Source organism: Coregonus clupeaformis, chromosome 1 (assembly GCF_020615455.1).
Source record: "Coregonus clupeaformis isolate EN_2021a chromosome 1, ASM2061545v1, whole genome shotgun sequence".
NCBI classification, from domain to species: domain Eukaryota; kingdom Metazoa; phylum Chordata; class Actinopteri; order Salmoniformes; family Salmonidae; genus Coregonus; species Coregonus clupeaformis.
Window position 1 is genome coordinate 55,956,409 of NC_059192.1, and position 22,925 is coordinate 55,979,333.

At 41.9% G+C, this 22,925-nt stretch overlaps 1 protein-coding gene across 2 annotated transcripts in view; it reads right to left on the reverse strand.

Annotated features, from left to right (window-relative positions):
• The window catches only part of LOC121570914 (cGMP-dependent protein kinase 1-like), a 182,565-nt gene that overhangs the window by 59,351 nt on the left and 100,289 nt on the right, over positions 1 to 22,925 (reverse strand). For both annotated transcript variants that reach the window (XM_041882216.1, XM_041882215.1), the window contains exon 3: positions 19,061 to 19,174. In XM_041882216.1, coding sequence (XP_041738150.1) covers positions 19,061 to 19,174 — 114 coding nt within the window. The remainder of the gene's footprint in view (positions 1 to 19,060; positions 19,175 to 22,925) is intronic.

Below are 22,925 nucleotides of genomic sequence, written 5' to 3' on the forward strand. Positions count from 1 at the left end.
AGTGTTGTCTATCTTCCCAGTAGCCTACATGGTGTGTGAACAGCTGACTGCTCATAACTTGCAGATGATGGTTGACACATCAACCAGGATTAAGGGGCAGGGCAATTTGTGACTGTTGTTGTTTTCGTAATCAGTGGCTGTATTGGAGGGAGAGTGGTTTGTTCTCTCCTAGGCAATCAGCAATTAGTACTAGGAGATGTGCTCTTCACCTCTGCTAGGCAATTAGCAATTAGTGTTAGTACTTCAGTCTCCCTTGTTTTCTCAGCGGCAGCTATAAGAAGCGGTCGTGTTAGTGGCAGTCTCGTCGCTGAAATAAAGACGGTTCTGCCGAGTTATTCGAGAAAGGAAAAAGAGGAAGGCTCCACACAACTCTCTCTCACTTGAGTATTTTACCTAGTTATTTTCTGATCTCATTTTGCTCTTTTTTTAGCTTTGGCAACGATGTGTGTGTTTTCTAAACCTGTTCGCTCTTCTCCCTGTAGGCTTTACAGACGCTCCCAACCCCTTGGCTGCTACCATTCAAATGTAGTGTACCTGCACACACGATCAATGTGGAAGTGCTGGTCTCCGGTAGCGTTTGGAACTGCCGATCTGCAGTCAAGAAGTCAGTGTTCATCGCATCCTGCCCTTCAGTCCCTAGACTTTTTGGCCCTGATGGAGAAATGGATTACCCCAGAGAAGACTGCTAGTCCATCCTGTCTTCATTTGACTATGTGTTCTCATAATCCGAAAGCATCCGGTCATCGCGGTGGTGGCACAGGGCTACTCATTTTTCCTAAGTGTTTTTCTATTTTCTCCCTCACCTGTCTATCTCCTCATTTGAATTCCATGCTATCACTGTCACTTGTCCACTCAAGCTTAAGATTGTTGTCATCTATCGCCCACCAGGTGCTCTTAGAGTTCCTCAATGAGCTTGATACCTTGATAAGATAATTTCCTGATGATGGCTCACCCCTCTTCCAACTGGGCGACTTCAACCTCCCGACGTCTGCCTTCGATAATTGTTTCCCAACTATTTATTTCCCCTACTTGCCTCTTCTGACCTCACACTTTCCCAGTCCCCTCCCACTCACAAGGCAGCCAATAAGCAATCTTCCCTATCTCTCTCCCACTACTCTCTCCTCTTCTAAACTATCATCTCTCCCTTCTGCTAAATCCTTCTACTTCCTGTCTCCTTATTCTGCCTCTTCGACCCTACTCTCCTCCCTTTCCGCATCCTATGACTCGCACTGTCTCATTTCCTCCCGGCCAGCTTAGTTCTCCCCTGCTCTGTGGCTGAGTAACTCATTGCGCGCTTACAGAACAGGGTTATGTGCAGCTGGGAGAAAATGGAGGAAAACTAAACTTCTGCTGTTATAGCCACTTTCTGTCACTAAATTTCAAGCTTCTGCCTCTAACCCTAGGAAACCCTTTTCCACCTTCTCCTCCCTCCTTGACATTCCACAATCCTCTAGCTGCTGCCTTCGACACCGTGAACCATCAGATCCTCCTCTCCACCCTCTCAGGGCTGGGCGTCGCAGGCTCTGCACACTCTTGGATTGCATCCTCCCTGTCATGCTGCTCCTTTCAGGTGATGGGGAGAGGATCTGTGTCTGCACCTCATACTCTCACTACTGGTGTCCCCCAGGGCTCGGTTCTAGGCCCTCTTCTCTCTATACACCAAGTCACTCGGCTCCATCATATCCTCACATAGTCTCTCCTATCATTGCTATGCGGATGACACTCAACTACTTTTCTCCTCCCCCTTCTGACACCCAGGTGGTGACATGCATCTCTGCGTGCCTGGTAGATATCTCAGCTTGGATGTCGGCCCACCACCTCAAGCTCAACCTAGACAAGATAGAGCTGCTCTTCCTAATGGGGAAGGCCTGCCTGCTCCAAGACCTCTCCATCACGGTTGACAACTCCACGGTGTCCCTCTCCCAGAGTGCAAAGAACCCTGGACAACACCCTGTTCTCTGCAAACATCAAAGCAGTGACTCATTCCTTCAGGTTCACAGGTTCATGGTCTACAACATCCGTAGAGTACGACCCTACCTCACACAGGAAGCGGTGCAGGTCCTCACCCAGGCACTTGTCATCTCTCGTCTGGACTACTGCAACTCGCTGTTTGCTGGGCTCCCCACATGTACCATCAAACCCTTGCAACTTATCCAGAACGCAGCAGCCCGCCTGCATCCACTACAAGACCATGGTACTTGCCTACAGAGCAGCAAGAGGAACTGCCCTTCCCTACCTTCAGGCTATGCTCAAACCCTACACACCAACCTGAGTACTCTGTTCTGCCACCTCTGGTCTCTTGGCCCTCCCACCCCTACGTGAGGGCAGGTACAACTCAGCGCAGTCCAAGTGCTTCTCTGTCCTGGCACACTTATGATGGAACCAGCTTCCCCCTGAAGCTAGGACAGCAGAGTCCATGCCCATCTTCCGAAAACATCTGAACCCTTCAAATAGTATATTATATAAACCCACTGAATGGTTTTGAGGAGCGTGTTTTTGGTAATCCAATGAAGGGCACTCTTTGAAAATCGGGATGGGCAGCCTACTTGAACAACCAGAATTAAGTATGCAGGTATATGAATTGTGAATAATGAAAAAGCATGAGGGCAAAAACCTCCAATATTTCAAATCACTCTCAGTAGACCATTTAAAAACCCTTTATTCATAGGCTACTTGGCTAATGGCCAGGATAAAAATACACACCTATGCGTTGCTGCTAAACCAGCCTTGATTAAGTGGAGGACAGGTTATGCTTGGTTTTTAATCAAATTAAACAAAATGGGGGGGGGGGCACCAATTCTTGTTTTATGTTTCTAAATACAAGATTCACAGGCACAAAAAGCACATCTCTCTTCCATGGGCACTGTGCATCATGGCTGGATAGACTGCGCTTCCGCAGTCAAAATCCATGCCATTCTCAACTGCGTTAACATTAAGATCTGGGTCTTAACGTCCCATTAGCGCTACATGAATGTATCACTTTTGCACTTGTTTTTAAGGACACACCTCATATTGCCACCCCTCCCATCTTAGCACAAGCGAGCTGATGTTAGACAGGTAAATTGCCAAACCTGGCGTTAGGGCTGGAACATGCCAGTGCGCCAGTTTTTACATGACAAAATTACAAACTAATGTGCGTTTGACACTTGCACCTCCTTCGCCAACCAAAAATAGAGCCCTTAGTGTAGTGGGGTCAGAGAGAGCATCCCTCTCTTTACAGAAACACCAATTACTATGACTTAGAAGCTTCCCATCTCGGCAGGGGCCCAGCTTTCAGCTACACATCTGTAAGCCCATGTGGGAAATGGCTCATTAAGACAAGCAACCAACCATGGTTATAAATCACTGTGAAAAAGAGCTAAATAATAAAAGTTTTTGTGGGAACTTTGCATTCACTCTTGTTTCAAAGGTGTGACTCAAAATACATTGTCCATTTGGTTTCGCTGTTCCCGTGGGATACTGACAGTTTAGTCTAAAAGAGGATACCCACACACAGTCACACACACAGATGCACACACTAGTGATGCTTGGGTTGACTCATTACCCGCAGTCCCCGCGGTTATATCCTCGAGGCAGATGGGTTTAGGGTCATCAAATATTGTGTTGATGAAGGGCGGATGGGTGGCTTGAATAAAGAGAAAAAAAATACCTTTTAAAATATCCATAAATGTATAATTATTGTGCAAATTATATCTATAGGCTATATTGAGGTTTTTCTTTCATTATTTTAGGCAATCTGGCATTAGTGCATAAACTTTAGGGCCTACTGTATGAGCACCAAATAGCCTACACAGCCAAACGGCAAATGCTTTTGGGAACGGGCAGAGAAAGTTAGTCAATCCACGGAGGCAAGAAGGACAATGTTGGAGTTTAATTCAATAAGAGAAAAGCTGCAATGTGAGAGTTGAAAATAAAGAGAAGGGAGGGCCAGAAAAGTAATGTTTGGGAGAGATTTGGTGAAGTGGTAAAAGAGGATGAAGCAGTGACAAATGTTATGTGTGATGATTGTCAGGCACTATACAAATTCGACAGTCACAAGACAGGGACTTCAAATAGGCCTATGCCACATCAAGGGAACTGTAGCCTACTGTTCAGATGGGTTAAATTGAATCTGAACACTGACTAAGTCTACAACCTCTGACATAGCCTTAATATTAACTGCTGCAGAATTAAGCATTTCTTGCAGTAAAATAATACACCAAATGTAGGCAAAATATTGACTCGGGAACAGGAGTGAAGAAATATGATTGATTTATTTCAGCATCTTGAGAGAATGTGAAAGCACCTCTACAGATGGTATCTAACGGAGCTATCTTTATCAGCATCATAAAAGCTGATAGTATTTAAACCACATAAAATATGCATCCAAGCCGAACTGAAATCTTATCAGGAACATGTTGGGTCGTTTTCACCGCTTTCTATTTTTGCATTTTCTCCCTTGTCTCCCTGGTCTCCCATAATGTCTTTGCTCCGTGAAAGAAGATGACAGAGAAATTTACCAATGTAAACTCAGTTGATGCATTTATTACATCGATTCATGACATTATTCTGGTGAGCAAGGGTTTATTTAGTCTTCTATGGCAACATAAAACAGAAGAGAAGCTGCATGTATCTAATTATAGACAAGTTGACTAACAATAGCCCACGAAAATGTCAAATGATTTTGTCTGAAGTTGAATCTTAATGATGAATCATGTTATTTTCACTAGTTTTCTATTACCATGCCTATGTCCGTATTGACATTACCATCAAAATGTCCATAAAACATTTCTGTTAAAAGATGCAGGGCTATTCTCACACTGTATTCCTGGAGGTTTCTCTCTCTCTTCAGCTTCCTCACTTTTCATCTCGTTGTCTCTCACCGTATCTCCGTCTGCATCCCTCTCTCATTTGAATTCACCTCTCTTTCTCTGTCTGCAGCTGTCTGCAGATCTCTGCCTCCTATCTCAATTTATTTTTCGCTTTCTTTCAAGGACAGACACTCCAACTCTATAAAGACTCCTGTTCGTGGTGATATGAGATGTGTGTGAAAAGTGGAGACACAAATACACAGGGCACCTCCTCCTGAGAGTGCAAGTGCTCTCCTCTCACTGCTTCCCTCTGTTCTGAGTGCCCTCATCTCCACACGCAGTCCCTGTCTAAAGACTAGTCCCTGTCTAGTCACACTGTGGGAGAAAAAATCTAATTAGCTATTCATTTTAAATAGCACTATTACTTCCTATAGAAGTATTCGAAAGTAATATACACCAGGGAAAAGACAAGCCCCAATCACATATGCATTTACAAATACAATATATTAGTGGAAATGTGATTGAGCGGGACACATTGTCAGTTGATGTCTGCTTTAAACCAGTTGATATAAAATAATTTTACCCTCGCTCATGCCTTAGCTTAAAGGGGCAATCCGCAGTAGAAACAATAAGAAAGCACCACCCAACCTCTTTTGGTAGAAAGCTGAGGGATGGGCCTAGAGAAATGTAACCACTCTCATATTCATAGAGCTATTCATGCAAGGACTGACCATCCAAGATATCAAAATTATAGTTTGAACCATATATATTAATCATATACTGTATATATAACCAATATTATTTTCACACTATATAGCGTTGTTTGCATTTACTTTGCTTACAAACATTGGAGTAAAACAAGCTTATATTTTGGGTTCTGATGGAGTACGACAGTTGAAATAAGATCATTAGGGAATGTATAAGTTATATTCTTCAAGAATCAATGTTTATAAGTCCAAAAATGGATGTAGCAACTACAGATTGCCCCTTTAAAGATACTTTCTGGAAGATTTGCTTTTTTTCCGCTGTCACTCAAATGGCGAGGGGCTGAAACTCATCTAAAGGTGGGAGTTCTTGTATAAGGGCTTTCTAAATGAAAACATAGCAATGTATCAACCTACGTGACATCAAAGTGTGCCAATCAACGGAGATGAGTACTAAACCTGTCGCCCGTAATAAAGTGCAGTGAGCTATGATAAACTGCTTCTAATGGTTTTAATGAAGTGGCAGCTGCATTCATATAGATGATTTTGCCACAGTCTAGGACCGGTAGGAACGTTGACTGAATAACATGTGATAGGCATGACCTATTGCTATAGAAGAAGCCCAATTTTATTCTCTTCTTCTTAACTAACTCATCAATATGCTTTTTTAAAAAGACAGCTTTTCGTCTATCCAGATGCCCAGATATTTGCAAGCAGGGACACGATCAATATGGGCACCATCCAAAGTACATATGCTTAAATCATATGTCCTCTAAAGAACAACATATAGTTTTACCTGCATTCAATACTAATTTCAGGTAAAACAATGAAGGCAGATGTAGTTCAGAGAGAGCCTGGTCAACCGTGGGGGCAATAGCATACACAACAGTATCATCAGCATAGAAGTACAGATTAAATGTTTTTTTAAATAAGTCAATACTGTTAATGTAAACAGTAGAAAGTACAGCACCTAGAATAAACCCCTTGGAACTACAAGGCCAGGGTCATATGGAGGTTGGCTAAACTCTGAAACTCACCACTCAACTGCCTATTGAGTGGAACGTATTTTTCTGGTTCATAACCTATTGTACAAGCACAGCAGATACAGTGAGGGAAAAAAGTATTTGATCCCCTGCTGATTTTGTACGTTTGCCCACTGACAAAGAAATGATCAGTCTATTATTTTAATGGTAGGTTTATTTGAACAGTGAGAGACAGAATAACAACAACAAAATCCAGAAAAACACATGTCAAAAATGTTTTAATTGATTTGCATTTTAATGAGGGAAATAAGTATTTGACCCCCTCTCAATCAGAAAGATTTCTGGCTCCCAGGTGTCTTTTATACAGGTAATGAGCTGAGATTAGGAGCACTCCCTCCTAATCTCAGCTTGTTACCTGTATAAAAGACACCTGTCCACAGAAGCAATCAATCAATCAGATTCCAAACTCTCCACCATGGCCAAGACCAAAGAGCTCTCCAAGGATGTCAGGGACAAGATTGTAGACCTGCACAAGGCTGGAATGGGCAACAAGACAATCGCCAAGCAACTTGGTGAGAAGGTGACAACAGTTGGTGTGATTATTCGCAAATGGAAGAAACACAAAAGAACTGTCAATCTCCCTCGGCCTGGGGCTCCATGCAAGACTCACCTTGTGGAGTTGCAATGATCAATGGGAACGGTGAGGAATCAGCCCAGAACTACACGGGAGGATCTTGTCAATGATCTCAAGGCAGCTGGGACCATAGTCACCAAGAAAACAATTGGTAACACACTACGCCGTGAAGGACTGAAATCCTGCAGCGCCCGCAAGGTCCCCCTGCTCAAGAAAGCACATATACAGGGCCGTCTGAAGTTTGCCAATGAACATCTGAATGATTCAGAGGAGAACTGGGTGAAAGTGTTGTGGTCAGATGAGACCAAAATTGAGCTCTTTGGTATCAACTCAACTCGCTGTGTTTGGAGGAGGAGGAATGCTGCCTATGACCCCAAGAACACCATCCCCACGTCAAACATGGAGGTGGAAACATTATGCTTTGGGGGTGTTTTTCTGCTAAGGGGACAGGACAACTTCACCGCATCAAAGGGACGATGGACGGGGCCATGTACCGTCAAATCTTGGGTGAGAACCTCAGCCAGGGCATTGAAAATGGGTCATGGATTGGTATTCCAGCATGACAATGACCCAAAACACACGGCCAAGGCAACAAAGGAGTGTCTCAAGAAGAAGCACATTAAGGTCTTGGAGTGGCCTAGCCAGTCTCCAGACCTTAATCCCATAGAAAATCTGTGGAGGGAGCTGAATGTTTGAGTTGCCAAACGTCAGCCTCCAAACCTTAATGACTTGGAGAAGATCTGACAAAATCCCTCCTGAGATGTGTGCAAACCTGGTGGCCAACTACAAGAAACGTCTGACCTCTGTGATTGCCAACAAGGGTTTGCCACCAAGTACTAAGTCATGTTTTGCAGAGGGGTCAAATACTTATTTCCCTCATTAAAATGCAAATCAATTTATTAAAAAAATGTAATGCGTTTTTCTGGATTTTTTTGTTGTTATTCTGTCTCTCGCTGTTCAAATAAACCTACCATAAAAATTATAGACTGATCATGTCTTTGTCAGTGGGCAAACGTACAAAATCAGCAGGGGATCAAATACTTTTTTTCCCTCACTGTACATTAATCTGTGGTGCACATACTGTACATCTACAAACACACCAGGGAGGTAGGGATGCGGCAGGTGCCCCCTTGTCTGTCCACTTCTCGTTCAGATGGGTTAAATGGAATAGTAACTAAAGTCTAGAAACTGACTGTATGCCTATCGATTAGCAACATGCATTCCCCTCACACTTGAGGATCTGTCTTTCAGCCATCTATTTCCTGTGTTTGAGGGGTGAAAAATCCACTTGTCACTTAAATCTCGCTGGATTGATTACTTTCATTTTACTCCTGCGATTCTTTCATACTCTTGCTTGTGCCTGTCGTTTTTCCCCCATTAACATTATGTCACCAGAATTTTTTGTAATGACCTGTCAAACACACCCCGGTAATGGCTGAAATGGACTCATTGTCTTTCCATTGTATCTATAAGAACACTACGTTTTCTTCTGGGATTTAACACACTGTCTCGACACTTACATCACAAGAAAGAGAAGAAAGGTAACTTTATTTGTATGGGTGTTCATTTATGTGCAATTGAAAAAAGTAATATTTTAGTACAGTTGAAATGTTTACAAATTAGATGCAGTGAAATGAAAGCAGGTTCTGAAAATGAACATTCGGATTATAGTGAAATGTCTGATCTCGCAAACAATGTAAAGTATGTTTAGACAGGTGTAAACTAGAGCCAAGCATGTTGATTTTTAATCCGGGGGTATCCTGCTATTCACACACTTGTTGAATTATGCAAGACAATGTGACAACAACAGTAATTAATGAAGCAGTCTAAACAGGACACGTGAGTGCAGGTAGGGTAGACAGAACAAGTGTTTGGTGGTTGCAGCCCTGTTCCACCCCTTTATATTAATATATTAATATATGCAAATACACCCTGTGTGTGAATGTGCAGTGGGGAAAAAAAGTATTTAGTCAGCCACCAATTGTGCAAGTTCTCCCACTTAAAAAGATGAGAGAGGCCTGTAATTTTCATCATAGGTACACGTCAACTATGACAGACAAAATGAGGAGAAAAAAATCCAGAAAATCACGTTGTAGGATTTTTTATGAATTTATTTGCAAATTATGGTGGAAAATAAGTATTTGGTCAATAACAAAAGTTTCTCAATACTTTGTTATATACCCTTTGTTGGCAATGACACAGGTCAAACGTTTTCTGTAAGTCTTCACAAGGTTTTCACACACTGTTGCTGGTATTTTGGCCCATTCCTCCATGCAGATCTCCTCTAGAGCAGTGATGTTTTGGGGCTGTCGCTGGGCAACATGAACTTTCAACTCCCTCCAAAGATTTTCTATGGGGTTGAGATCTGGAGACTGGCTAGGCCACTCCAGGACCTTGAAATGCTTCTTACGAAGCCACTCCTTCGTTGCCCGGGCGGTGTGTTTGGGATCATTGTCATGCTGAAAGACCCAGCCACGTTTCATCTTCAATGCCCTTGCTGATGGAAGGAGGTTTTCACTCAAAATCTCACGATACATGGCCCCATTCATTCTTTCCTTTACACGGATCAGTCGTCCTGGTCCCGTTGCAGAAAAACAGCCCCAAAGCATGATGTTTCCACCCCCATGCTTCACAGTAAGTATGGTGTTCTTTGGATGCAACTCAGCATTCTTTGTCCTCCAAACATGACGAGTTGAGTTTGGTTTCATCTGACCATATGACATTCTCCCATACCTCTTCTGGATCATCCAAATGCACTCTAGCAAACTTCAGACGGGCCTGGACATGTACTGGCTTAAGCAGGATTTGAGTCCCTGGCGGCGTAGTGTGTTACTGATGGTAGGCTTTGTTACTTTGGTCCCAGCTCTCTGCAGGTCATTCACTAGGTCCCCCCGTGTGGTTCTGGGATTTTTGCTCACCGTTCTTGTGATCATTTTGACCCCACGGGGTGAGATCTTGCGTGGAGCCCCAGATCGAGGGAGATTATCAGTGGTCTTGTATGTCTTCCATTTCCTAATAATTGCTCCCACAGTTAATTTCTTCAAACCAAGCTGCTTACCTATTGCAGATTCAGTCTTCCCAGCCTGGTGCAGGTCTACAATTTTGTTTCTGGTGTCCTTTGACAGCTCTTTGGTCTTGGCCATAGTGAAGTTTGGAGTGTGACTGTTTGAGGTTGTGGACAGGTGTCTTTTATACTGATAACAAGTTCAAACAGGTGCCATTAATACAGGTAACGAGTGGAGGACAGAGGAGCCTCTTAAAGAATAAGTTACAGGTCTGTGAGAGCCAGAAATCTTGCTTGTGTGTAGGTGACCAAATACTTATTTTCCACCATCATTTGCAAATAAATTCATTAAAAATCCTACAATGTGATTTTCTGGATATTTTTTCTCAATTTGTCTGTCATAGTTGACGTGTACCTATGATGAAAATTACAGGCCTCTCTCATCTTTTTAAGTTTTAGAACTTGCACAATTGGTGGCTGACTAAATACTTCCCCCCCCCCACTGTATGTAAATTAGGCACATATCATTTTCTTTGTTTTAACACAACATATATAAATAATACCTGTTACAATAAGAAAATGTATATATGAGTGCATTCTAAAAAAAAAATTTGACAATAAATTGAACACCTGAATTCCTACCAAAATCCCTGAACTTTATGTTCTATAATACAGTCAGTATCTGATAGGTTATAACAATTCTAAAAGGTTGGATTATCTTCATCCATTGTCTAACTGTTACATTTATTTGAATTGTTTTAAAAACAATTTCGATGACCGTTGCTATACAGATGTAGGATCTTAATTTGTGCCAGTTTGCTAAAGCAGGAAAATAACCCTGCTGCACCTGAAAATGTGAATTATTATATAGATTATAATTAACTGGCATTTTTTAGGGGTTGATACATTTTTCATAAGGTAAAATCAAGTCTGAAATTACAAAGTGGAAATTACAAACACCAGAAGCCTTTTTAAACCTCAAATACACTACAAGTTAAAAATGTCCTGCAAGTTCTCCTGCAACAGGGTGATACAATTAAGATATCTGTATAACCTCTCAAATGTAGTCTTATACTGTATAATATTAACTCCTGCTGAATTAAGATCTTCTTAAAGTTAAATGATAAACCAAATGTTAATTTTGTCTCATTACCAGGAGTGGAGAAATATCTATTTTTTCAGGATCTTGAGAGAATGTAAATGCGCGGTTAGGGATCGTTTAGGGTAAACGTCCAATCGTTTTCTCCGGCAAAAATTCGGAGACAGTATTTCAACCATATAAAATATGCATCCAAGACAAACTGAAATCTTATCAGAAACATGTTTGATCATTTTCGCAGCTTTTAATTTCCTCAAAATATGTCAAAATGATGTCATTTGGAAAGCTGTTTTATAGTTATTGCGATTTCTCTCCGGTCTCTAAACATCCTTCTCCGCCAGAGAAGCAGAAAAGAAAGACAAAATTTTGCTGACGTCAACTAGATTATTGATGCATTTATTCTATCGATTTATGACATTCTGGGGAGCAAGGCTTTATTTAGTCTTCTAGGACAACAAGTAATGCCAGAAAAGAAGCTGCATGTATCTAATTATAGACAAGTTGACCAACAAATACCAAATGTCGGAAATTATAAGCAGACAAATATCTAAATTAGGCTTAAAAACCTGTCAAAAAATTGTTACGCTGTCCCTGGGGTTGTGGTCACTTCGAATTGAAGTCAGTCATTTCAGGAAGTGATTTGAATTTTGAAATATACAGTGCATTAGGAAAGTATTCAGACCCCTGCCCTTTTTCCACATTTTCTTACATTACAGCCTAATTCTAAAATGTTAAAATTTTCCTCATCAATCTACACACAATACCCCATAACGACAAAGCAAAAACAGGTTGTAAGACATTTTGGCAATATATAAAAACCAGAAATACCTTATTCACATAAGTATTCAGACCCTTTGTTATGAGACTCGAAATTGAGATCAAGTGCGTCTTGTTTCCATTGATCATACTTGAAATGTTTCTACAACCTGATTGGACTACACCTGTGGTAAATTAAATTAATTGGACATGATTTGGAAAGGCACACACCTGTCTATATAAGGTCCCACAGTAGAGACTGCATGTCAGAGCAAAAACCAAGCAATTAGGTCGAATTAATTGTCCGTAGAGCTCCGAGACAGGATTGTGTCGAGGCACAGATCTGGGGAAGGGTACCAAAAAAATTCTGCAGCATTGAATATCCCCAAGAACACAGTGGCCTCCATCATTCTTAAATGGAAGAAGTTTGGAACGACCAAGACTCTTCCTAGAGCTGGCCGCCCGGCCAAACTGAGCAATTGGGGGAGAAGGGCATTGGTCAGGGAGGTGACCAAGAACCTGATGGTTACTCTGACAAAGCTCTAGAGTTCCTCTGTGGAGATGGGATAAATGTCCAGAAGGACAACCATCTCTGCAGCACCCCACCAATCAGGCCTTTATGGTAGAGTGGCCCGACAGAAGCCACTCCTCAGTAAAAGGCACATGACAGCCCGCGTGGTGGTAGCATCATGCTGGGAGACAAGATCGAGGCAAAGATGAACGGAACAAAGTACAGAGAGATACTTGATCAAAACCTGCTACAGAGTGCTCAGGACCTCAGATTGGGGCGAAGGTTGACCGTCTAACAAGACAACGACCCTAAGCACACAGCCAAGACAACGCAGGAGTGACTTCGGGACAAGTCTCTGAATGTCCTTGAGTGGTCCAGCCAGAGCCCGGACTTGAACCCGATTGAACATCTCTGGTGAGACCTGAAAATAGCTGTGCAGCAACGCTCCCCATCCAACCTGACAGAGCTTGAGAGGATCTGCAGAGAAGAATGGGAGAAACTCCCCAAATAGAGTTGTGCCAAGCTTGTAGCGTCATACCCAAGAAGACTCGATGCTGTAAAATTAGCTAAAAAGTTTATAAAAACCTGTTTTTGTTTTGTCATTATGGGGTAATATGTTTAGATTGATGAGGGAAAAAACAATTCTATCAATTTTAGAATAAGGCTGTAACATAAAAAATGTGGAAAAAGTCAAGGGGTCTGAATACATTCCGAAAGCACTGTATAGCTTCTCCTTTAAAATTTATAGAAAAAATTGTCCTTTTTACCATTATTTAATTGGAATTTCAGTTGACCTTCTTAATTGATTGCCTTGAATTCAAATTGACCTCAACCCTGAAACACACACTACCAGTCAAAAGTTTGGACACACCTACTCATTCAAGGGTTTTTCTTCATTTTTTTACAATTTTTTACATTGTAGAATCATATTGAAGACATCAAAACTATGAAATAACACATATGGAATCATGTAGTAACCAAAACAGTGTTAAACAAATCAAAATATATTGTATATTTGAGATTCTTCAAATAGCCACCCTTTGCCTTGATGACAGCTTTGCACACTCTTGGCATTCTCTCAATCAGCTTCACCTGGAATGCTTTTACAACAGTATTGAAGGAGTTCCCACATATGCTGAGCACTTGTTGGCTGCTTTTCTTTTCTCTCTGCAAACATACATCTCTGTATTGCAATACAGAGCCCAACACTCTTGGATTTATGTAACACTTTATGTACTGATGTATGTGATGCTTTTCCAGATGCTCAAAGGGCTTGGCATTGTAATTCAGTATTTCTTATGAAAATCTATCAATCAGTATTCTCGTGCAACTGTGATTGTCTTCAATTTCTCATATTGCTTCATGATTTTGGCATGTAATCCACAGATATGCAACTATGTTTCATGTTGTCTGTACATTTAAAGGTGGTGGGCGGGTGGCAGGGTGGGTTTGTATTATGGAGAACCTTTACACAGCTTATTGACAGTCACATCTGAAGAAAATGCTCCTCAAACTTCCAATTCATAATTACACATGCAAATGATACATAGAGGAGCGCACACTGGAACATTCACCTAGAATAACATATACAGTGCATATGCATTCCTAGATGCTTCATATTGGCAGCAAAATATTCTTTGTTGATTAAATAACACGCACGCACACAAACACACACACAGAGGAACTCCACAGGTCTGATGTGTGAGCAGTGGTAGTGGGGGACATGTGAGTGTGAGTGTAGGGAGGCAGGGGACCATGAAGGGTGAGACACTCCGTAACTGTAGGGAAGTACATCTAATCCCCCAGAGACCCAGTCCCAACCCTCTCTGAGGACTCATCACCATGGCAACGGAGCCAGGAGATCCAATACTCCAGCCAGAGGAACAGGTGGCAGACTGACTGACAGCGTGATGGCCTCCTCACCTCTCTCCTCTCATCTTTCCCTCCCTCACCTATCAATCATAGGTGAGGAAGGTAAATAACTTTCCCCCTCATGCCCTCCCTGCATCCCTCTGCTCTCAGCTCCCCTTCACCTCTCTTCCCCCAACCCCCCTCATCTCATCTCTCTCCTCTCACCTCAGGGACCCTCTATCCAACAGTGGTGTTAAATGTACCCAATTGTCATACTTGAGTAAAAGTATAGATACCATAATAGAAAGTTACTCAAGTGAAAGTCGCCCAGTAAAATACTACTTGAGTAAAAGTCTAAAAGTATTTGGTTTAAAATATATTTTAAGTATCAAAAGTAAATGTAATTGCTAAAGTATGCTTTAATTTCAAAAGTAAAAGTTAAAGTATAAATCATTTCAAATGTCTTATATTATGCAAACCAGACGGCACCATTTTCTTGATTTTAAAATGTATGGATAGCCAGGGGCCAACACTCTGACATTATTTACAAAAGATGCATTTGTGTTTAGTGAGTCTGCCAGACCAGAGGCAGTAGGGATGACCACGTGTTCTCTTGATAAGTGTGTGAATTTCACAATTTTCCTGTCCTGCTAAGCATTCAAAATGTAACGAGTACTTTGGGTTGTCAGAGAAAATGTATGGAGTAAAAAGTACAATATTTTCTGTAGGAATGTAGTGAAGTAAAAGTACAAGTTGTCAAAAATAGAAATAGTCAAGTAAAGTACGGATATCCCCCAAAACTACTTAAGTAGTACTTTAAAGTATTTTTACTTAAGTACTTTACACCACTGCCTGCCAATGAAACTGATACAGTTTCAGATACAACATTCTTGAGCTGTGACGTACGGAAGTGTACAGTATGTGCATATGTCCCTTGCTATGTCGATCCTGTGTTATTCCTATCCAACCCTACATCTCCAGCCTGTACCCATGTCCTCTGTGTTCCATAAACACACGTCCCTAATCCTGACACACTCTCATAGCACACACAGACTCACTGAAATGTGTGTAGGCATATGATGGTGAAACCTAAGGTGTAAACTACAGCACAAGCATTAGGAAATAACAAAAATTGTGAGCTGCATGCATCACTTTTGTCTACTGAGCCACTCAACCAGAGCAAAATCCAATGTGTTGTGGCTACCCACTGGGTACAGACATCAATTCAACATCTATTCCATGTTGGTTCAATGTAATTTCATTGAAATGACGTGGAAATAACATTGATTCAACCAGTGTGTGCCCAGTGGGTAGAGGGCTGTTTCACCATGACTGGAACAATGCTATCAGTGTGTTCCATGCTTCCCCTCCTATGTCTACTGAGGGATGACTCACTGGCCAGCATGTCCTGATTGACTCCACACTGAGCTGTGTGTGTTTGTGTGTGTGTGTGTGTGTGTATGTGTGTGTTTGTGCGAGAGTCTGTGTGCGTTTAGATAGCGATATAGGGTTGGTGCGGGGATATGCAGTCAGGGTAGGCATTGTAGACAGTGCTTACCCTGTGATCATCTAATTTTTAAAAAGCTGTTATGAAAAGCCTTTTTAATATGTATATATATATATATATATATATATATATATATATATATATATATATAAAATTGTCATAATTTTTTGTTATATAATGTTATATTTCTCAATGATTCTGATAGTTTTTATGCTCAAAATAAAAACTGCATCAAAACCTCAGGAAAAGTGCCAGGGTATTCATGCCTTTCTTTCCATCCATTCAAAGACATTAAAATCCTTGACGCGCGCAGCCTTTCCTGACTCCAGTCACTGTTAATGGACAGGGTCAGCATAGGAGTCGCGGCTTTGCCTAGCTTGAAGTAGCATCTTTCGATTTCATATTTTGCTCATGTGTATTGCCTAAACACGTTGTGTGGGTACTGCCTGGGGCACGCTGTGCACATTTGGGCATGTCTACATAATTTGGCGCTCGCATCCCTTGAACTGAACAAAGCTAGCTAGCTAGCAAAAACAACCTGACAAATGGATACTACTATACTGCACCTCAAACAATTAGAAGTTTGAATAATGTAACGCACCGTTTGGACTGAAGGTTTAGAGGAGTGGAACGTTCACTATAATGAAAGTTAAGACCAGACAGAGGCAGCATACAACATAGAAAACAGGACTTTATTCATGACAGGCAAGGCAACCACCATCTCCTTCACTGCTAGCTGTCGGGCATGCGATCAGTGAGTACTGGATTGTCCACTTGTCTGAAACATCATTACCAATTAATACTTTTTACCCAGACTTTTACACATCTTGGACATTTACTTTTGTTTTGTGGACGTAGTAGGAATGGAGCTTTTCCCACCACTCAATGCGGGCCAGAGCCTTGGCTTCTACAAGATGGATGCGACTAACTACACTACAACTATATTGGGTGCTGCTGTGACTTCTACAACGTTGTCACCGAGATGTTCACCAGACGAATGGACTTCATTTACAAGTAAAGGTAGGCCTAAATGCATTTTTCTTTGCAATTTGCGGGTTAGGCTACAGTTACATCATGAGAATAGACTGCATCCCTTAGAATGCATTTTATTTAGCAAACTAGAATTTCGTTTTGATAAGACACTAATGTTTGTTATACTCAGTGTGTGTGTAATAATATTTACATTTTACATTTTAGTCATTTAGCAGACGCTCTTATCCAGAGCGACTTACAGTTAGTGAGTGCACACATATTTCATACTTCACATAATAATACTATTGTGTGTGTTTGTGCGCACCGGCGTGTTGGAAAAGGCTATGGAGTATGAAATTATATGAAATATACCGTCATCGGAGGCTACCGCTTGTGTATATTGGCTATATACAGTGGGGAAAAAAAGTATTTAGTCAGCCACCAATTGTGCAAGTTCTCCCACTTAAAAAGATGAGAGAGGCCTGTAATTTTCATCATAGGTACACGTCAACTATGACAGACAAAATGAGAAAAAAAAATCCAGAAAATCACATTGTAGGATTTTTAATGAATTTATTGGCATATGATGGTGGAAAATAAGTATTTGGTCAATAACAAAAGTTTCTCAATACTTTGTTATATACCCTTTGTTGGCAATGACACAGGTCAAACGTTTTCTGTAAGTCTTCACAAGGTTTTCACACACTGTTGCTGGTATTTTGGCCCATTCCTCCATGCAGATCTCCTCTAGAGCAGTGATGTTTTGGGGCTGTCGCTGGGCAACATGAACTTTCAACTCCCTCCAAAGATTTTCTATGGGGTTGAGATCTGGAGACTGGCTAGGCCACTCCAGGACCTTGAAATGCTTCTTACGAAGCCACTCCTTCGTTGCCCGGGCGGTGTGTTTGGGATCATTGTCATGCTGAAAGACCCAGCCACGTTTCATCTTCAATGCCCTTGCTGATGGAAGGAGGGTTTCACTCAAAATCTCACGATACATGGCCCCATTCATTCTTTCCTTTACACGGATCAGTCGTCCTGGTCCCTTTGCAGAAAAACAGCCCCAAAGCATGATGTTTCCAACCCCATGCTTCACAGTAGGTATGGTGTTCTTTGGATGCAACTCAGCATTCTTTGTCCTCCAAACATGACGAGTTGAGTTTTTACCAAAAAGTTATATTTTGGTTTCATCTGACCATATGACATTCTCCCAATCCTATTCTGGATCATCCAAATGCACTTCAGACGGGCCTGGACATGTACTGGCTTAAGCAGGGGGACACGTCTCTCACTGCAGGATTTGAGTCCCTGGCGGCGTAGTGTGTTACTGATGGTTGGCTTTGTTACTTTGGTCCCAGCTCTCTGCAGGTCATTCACTAGGTCCCCCCGTGTGGTTCTGGGATTTTTGCTCACCGTTCTTGTGATCATTTTGACCCCACGGGGTGAGATCTTGCGTGGAGCCCCAGATCGAGGGAGATTATCAGTGGTCTTGTATGTCTTCCATTTCCTAATAATTGCTCCCACAGTTGATTTCTTCAAACCAAGCTGCTTACCTATTGCAGATTCAGTCTTCCCAGCCTGGTGCAGGTCTACAATTTTGTTTTTGGTGTCCTTTGACAGCTCTTTGGTCTTGGCCATTGTGAAGTTTGGAGTGTGACTGTTTGAGGTTGTGGACAGGTGTCTTTATACTGATAACAAGTTCAAACAGGTGCCATTAATACAGGTAACGAGTGGAGGACAGAGGAGCCTCTTAAAGAAGAAGTTACAGGTCTGTGAGAGCCAGAAATCTTGCTTGTTTGTAGGTGACCAAATACTTATTTTCCACCATAATTTGCAAATAAATTCATTAAAAATCCTACAATGGGATTTTCTGGATTTTTTTTTCTCAATTTGTCTGTCATAGTTGACGTGTATCTATGATGAAAATTACAGGCCTCTCTCATCTTTTTAAGTGGGAGAACTTGCACAATTGGTGGCTGACTAAATACTTTTTTTCCCCACTGTAGGTATTTACATTTGGTGAGAATTGTTTGTCAATTTCGGTTAATAGCCTATGTCACTCTGGTTTTTGGAGCCATCTGTTGTATGGGGACCTTGGTTTTCATTAAGGTTTATTTGTGAGAAAATACTTTGATAATTGTCAGTGCTTACCCAGCCAACGACCTCACCGCACGTCACTGGGTTGGTGTGTGTGTGTGTGTGTGTGTGTGTGTGTGTGTGTGTGTGTGTGTGTGTGTGTGTAGACTCACTCTTGATGGTTGCTGTCCTGGTACAGTTGTAGAGGATGGCCAGCTCTCCAAACACCTTCCCAGGTCCCATGGTGCACAGCTTCACACTCTCCTTTGTCACCTCCACCCTACCATCTGAAAAATGCACACAAACACACACTCTCTTAATGTATCTGAAAAATACACAAAGAAGTGTTTTTGACATATCCCCTGTACTTGACATTGCACATCATCATGGCCCATCTAGCAAATTATATCAGAGCATGATGCTAATAAACTAATAGACTGCAGGTTCAATCCCTGTATGAATCATACATTATTATCAACTAGTATGCACTAGCTAAGCACTATGATACAGCATAGAGTAGACTGTGAAATCACACATTTCACAATGGCTTAGCAATAGATCAGCAACAGTAGGACAGATCAATGTATAATATTTAACCCAAACCGAAGGAATGGTACAGAGACACAGTTATGTCCTGAACTGGTTAAGTTTAAGGACATCCTTTCTGTGTGATTGGTGCTTGTGAAGGTTGATGGGTGTGATTGCAAAGCCTTTTTTTCTGTGATTGGATGCGCCTCATCACGGAAATATGCATACTCCAGAGGAAATAGAGCTCTGATTGTGTAAGAAAAGGAGGACTGGGAAAAAAGACTGTGGCAGTAAACAAAGTGATGGGTAGGTATCTGATGAAAATAACTGAAGCAGAAGATACACTACATGACCAAGAGTATGTGGACACCTGCTCATCATTCCAAAATCACGGGCATTAATATGGAGTTGTTCCGCCTTTTGCTGCTATAACAGCCGCCACTCTTCTGGGAAGGCTTTCCACTAGATGTTGGAACATTGCTTCGGGGATTTGCTTCCATTCAGCCACAAGAGCATTAGTGACGTCGGGCACTGATGTTGGGCGATTAGGCCTGGCTTGCTGTCGGCGTTCCAATTCATCCCAAAGATGTTCGATGGGGTTGAGGTCATGTTCTTCCACACCAATTTCGACAAACCATTTCTGTATGGACCTCGCTTTGTGCGCTGGGGCATTGTCATGCTGAAACAGGAAAGGGCCTTCCCCAAACTGTTGCCACAAAGTTGGAATCACAGAATTGTCTAGAATGGCATTGTATGCTGTAGCGTTAAGATTTCCCTTCACTTGAACTAAGGGGCCTAGCCCAAACCATGAAAAACAGCCCCAAACCATTATTCCTCCTCCACCAAACTTTACAGTTGGCACTATGCATTCGGGCATGTAGCGTTCTCCTGGCATCCGCCAAACCCAGATTTGTCCGTCGGACTGCCAGATGGTGATTCATCGCTTCAGAGAATGCGTTTCCACTGCTCCAATCCAGCCGATGCTTGGCATTGCGCATGGTGATCTTAGGCTTGTGTATGGCTGCTCAGTCATAGAAATCAATTTCATGAAGTTCCCGACAAACAGTTATTGTGCTGATGTTGCTTCCAGAGGCAGTTTGGAACTCGGTAGTGAGTGTTGCAACCGAGGACAGCCGTCGTTGCTCCTAGACATTTCCACTTCAAAATAACAGCAATTACAGTTGACCGGGGCAGCTCTAGCAGGACAGAAATGTTTTGAACTGACTTGTTGGAAAAGTGGCGTCCTATGACGGAGCGACGTTGAAAGCCACTGAGCTCTTCAATAAGGCCATTCTGCTGCCAATGTTTGTCTATGGAGATTGCATGGCTGTGTGCTCGATTTGATACAGCTGTCAGCAACGGATGTGGCTGAAATAGCCAAATCCACAATTCTTATATTATATTTGGTATTATTTATTGTTGTACTTTTTACCCCTTTTTCTCCCCAATTCCGTGATATCCAATTGGTAGTTACAGTCTTGTCCCATCGCTGCAACTCCCGTATGGACTCGGGAGAGGTGAAGGTCGAGAGCCATGCGTTCTCGGAAATACGACCCTGGCAAGCCGCACTGCTTCTTGACACACTGGTCGCTTAACCCGGAAGCCAGCCACACCAATGTGTCGGAGGAAACACTGTACAGCTGGCGACTGTAATCAGCATGCATGAGCCCGGCCCGCCACAAGGAGTCGCTAGAGCGCGATGGGACAAGGACATCCCAGCCGGCCAAACCCTCCCCTGATCCGGACGACGCTGGCCAATTGTGCACTGCCTCATTGGTATCCCAGTCACGGCCGGTTGTGACACAGCCTGGGATCAAACCCGGGTCTGTAGTAAAATCCACTTATTTGAAGAGATGTCCACATACTTTTGTATATATAGTGTAAGAGAAGATAGGACATGAGAAAAAGAGAGGAGAAAAGTCACATTCTGAAGTTGAAGTATTAGAAACTTTAACTTCTTGAAGAAGAAACCCTCCTGTCAGAGTTTGTGATAATACAATTGTGTCAGACATGCGTATGCAATGCACACCCCCACCAATTCCATTTTTTTTTTACTTTCACTTGGCAATTTTTTTATTTATTATTGAGTTTGAAAACGTACAACTTCTGTATTCTTCAGCAAGAACATGAGGTAAGGACAGTGTACACGCATAGCATAGTCGTGTGTAACAGTATTGCTTCTGTCCCTCTCCTTGCCCCAGCCTGGGCTTGAACCAGGGACCCTCTGCATACATCGACAACAGTCACCCATGAAGCATCGTTACCTATCGCTCCACAAAAGCCACGGTCCTCACAGACCAAGGGTAGGAATGTTGCAGTCATGAAATTTTGTGGATACATTGAAGCAACATATCAAGACATCAGTCAGGAAGTTAAAGCTTGGTCGCAAATGGGTCTTCCAAATGGACAATGACCCCAAGCATACTTCCAAAGTTGTGCCAAAATGGCTTAAGGACAACAAAGTCAAGGTATTGGAGTGGCCATCCCAAAGCCCTGACTTCAATCCTATAGAACATTTGTGGGCAGAACTGAAAAAGCGTGTGCGAGCAAGGAGACCTACAAACCTGACTCAGTTACACCAGCTCTGTCAGGAGCAATGGGCCAAGATTCACCCAACTTATTGTGGGAAGCTTGTGGAAGGCTACCCGAAACGTTTGACCCATGTTAAACAATTTAAAGGCAATGCTAACAAATACTAATTGAGTGTATGTGAACTTCTGACCCACTGGGAATGTGATGAAAGAAATAAAAGCAGTAATAAATTCTTCTCTCTACTATTATTCTGACATTACACATTCTTAAAATAAAGTTGTGATCCTAACTGACCTAAGACAGGGAATTTTTACTAGGATTAAATGTCAGGAATTGTGACAAACTGAGTTTAAATGTATTTGGCTAAGGTGTATTTAAACTTCCAACTTCAACTGTAGGTAGTTAAACAATAATCTGAACTGCTGGAAATGTGCAGTGCTTTTTGCAGTCTATGGACCATGCAGAAAGTGGAGGTAAAAATTTGAATTATTATGCAGTGATGTGAGAAGACACTTTGACACCTGCACTGATAACTATGTCCAGTGGATATAGCGCTATCCAGGTAAATTGGCGATCCAGTGACCTACTTTTTCTTGAAAATGGTTGAACTAAATGTATTTCTATTGGAGTGTTTCAAATCAAATCAAATTTTATTGGTCACATGCGCCGAATACAACAGGTGCAGACATTACAGTGAAATGCTTACTTACAGCCCTTAACCAACAGTGCATTTATTTTAAACAAAAAAAAGTAAAAATAAAACAACAACAAAAAAAAGTGTTGAGAAAAAAAGAGCAGAAGTAAAATAAAGTGACAGTAGGGAGGCTATATATACAGGGGGGTACCGTTGCAGAGTCAATGTGCGGGGGCACCGGCTAGTTGAGGTAGTTGAGGTAATATGTACATGCTTGTTGAGTTAAAGTGACTATGCATAAATACTTAATAGAGTAGCAGCAGCGTAAAAAGGATGGGGTGGGG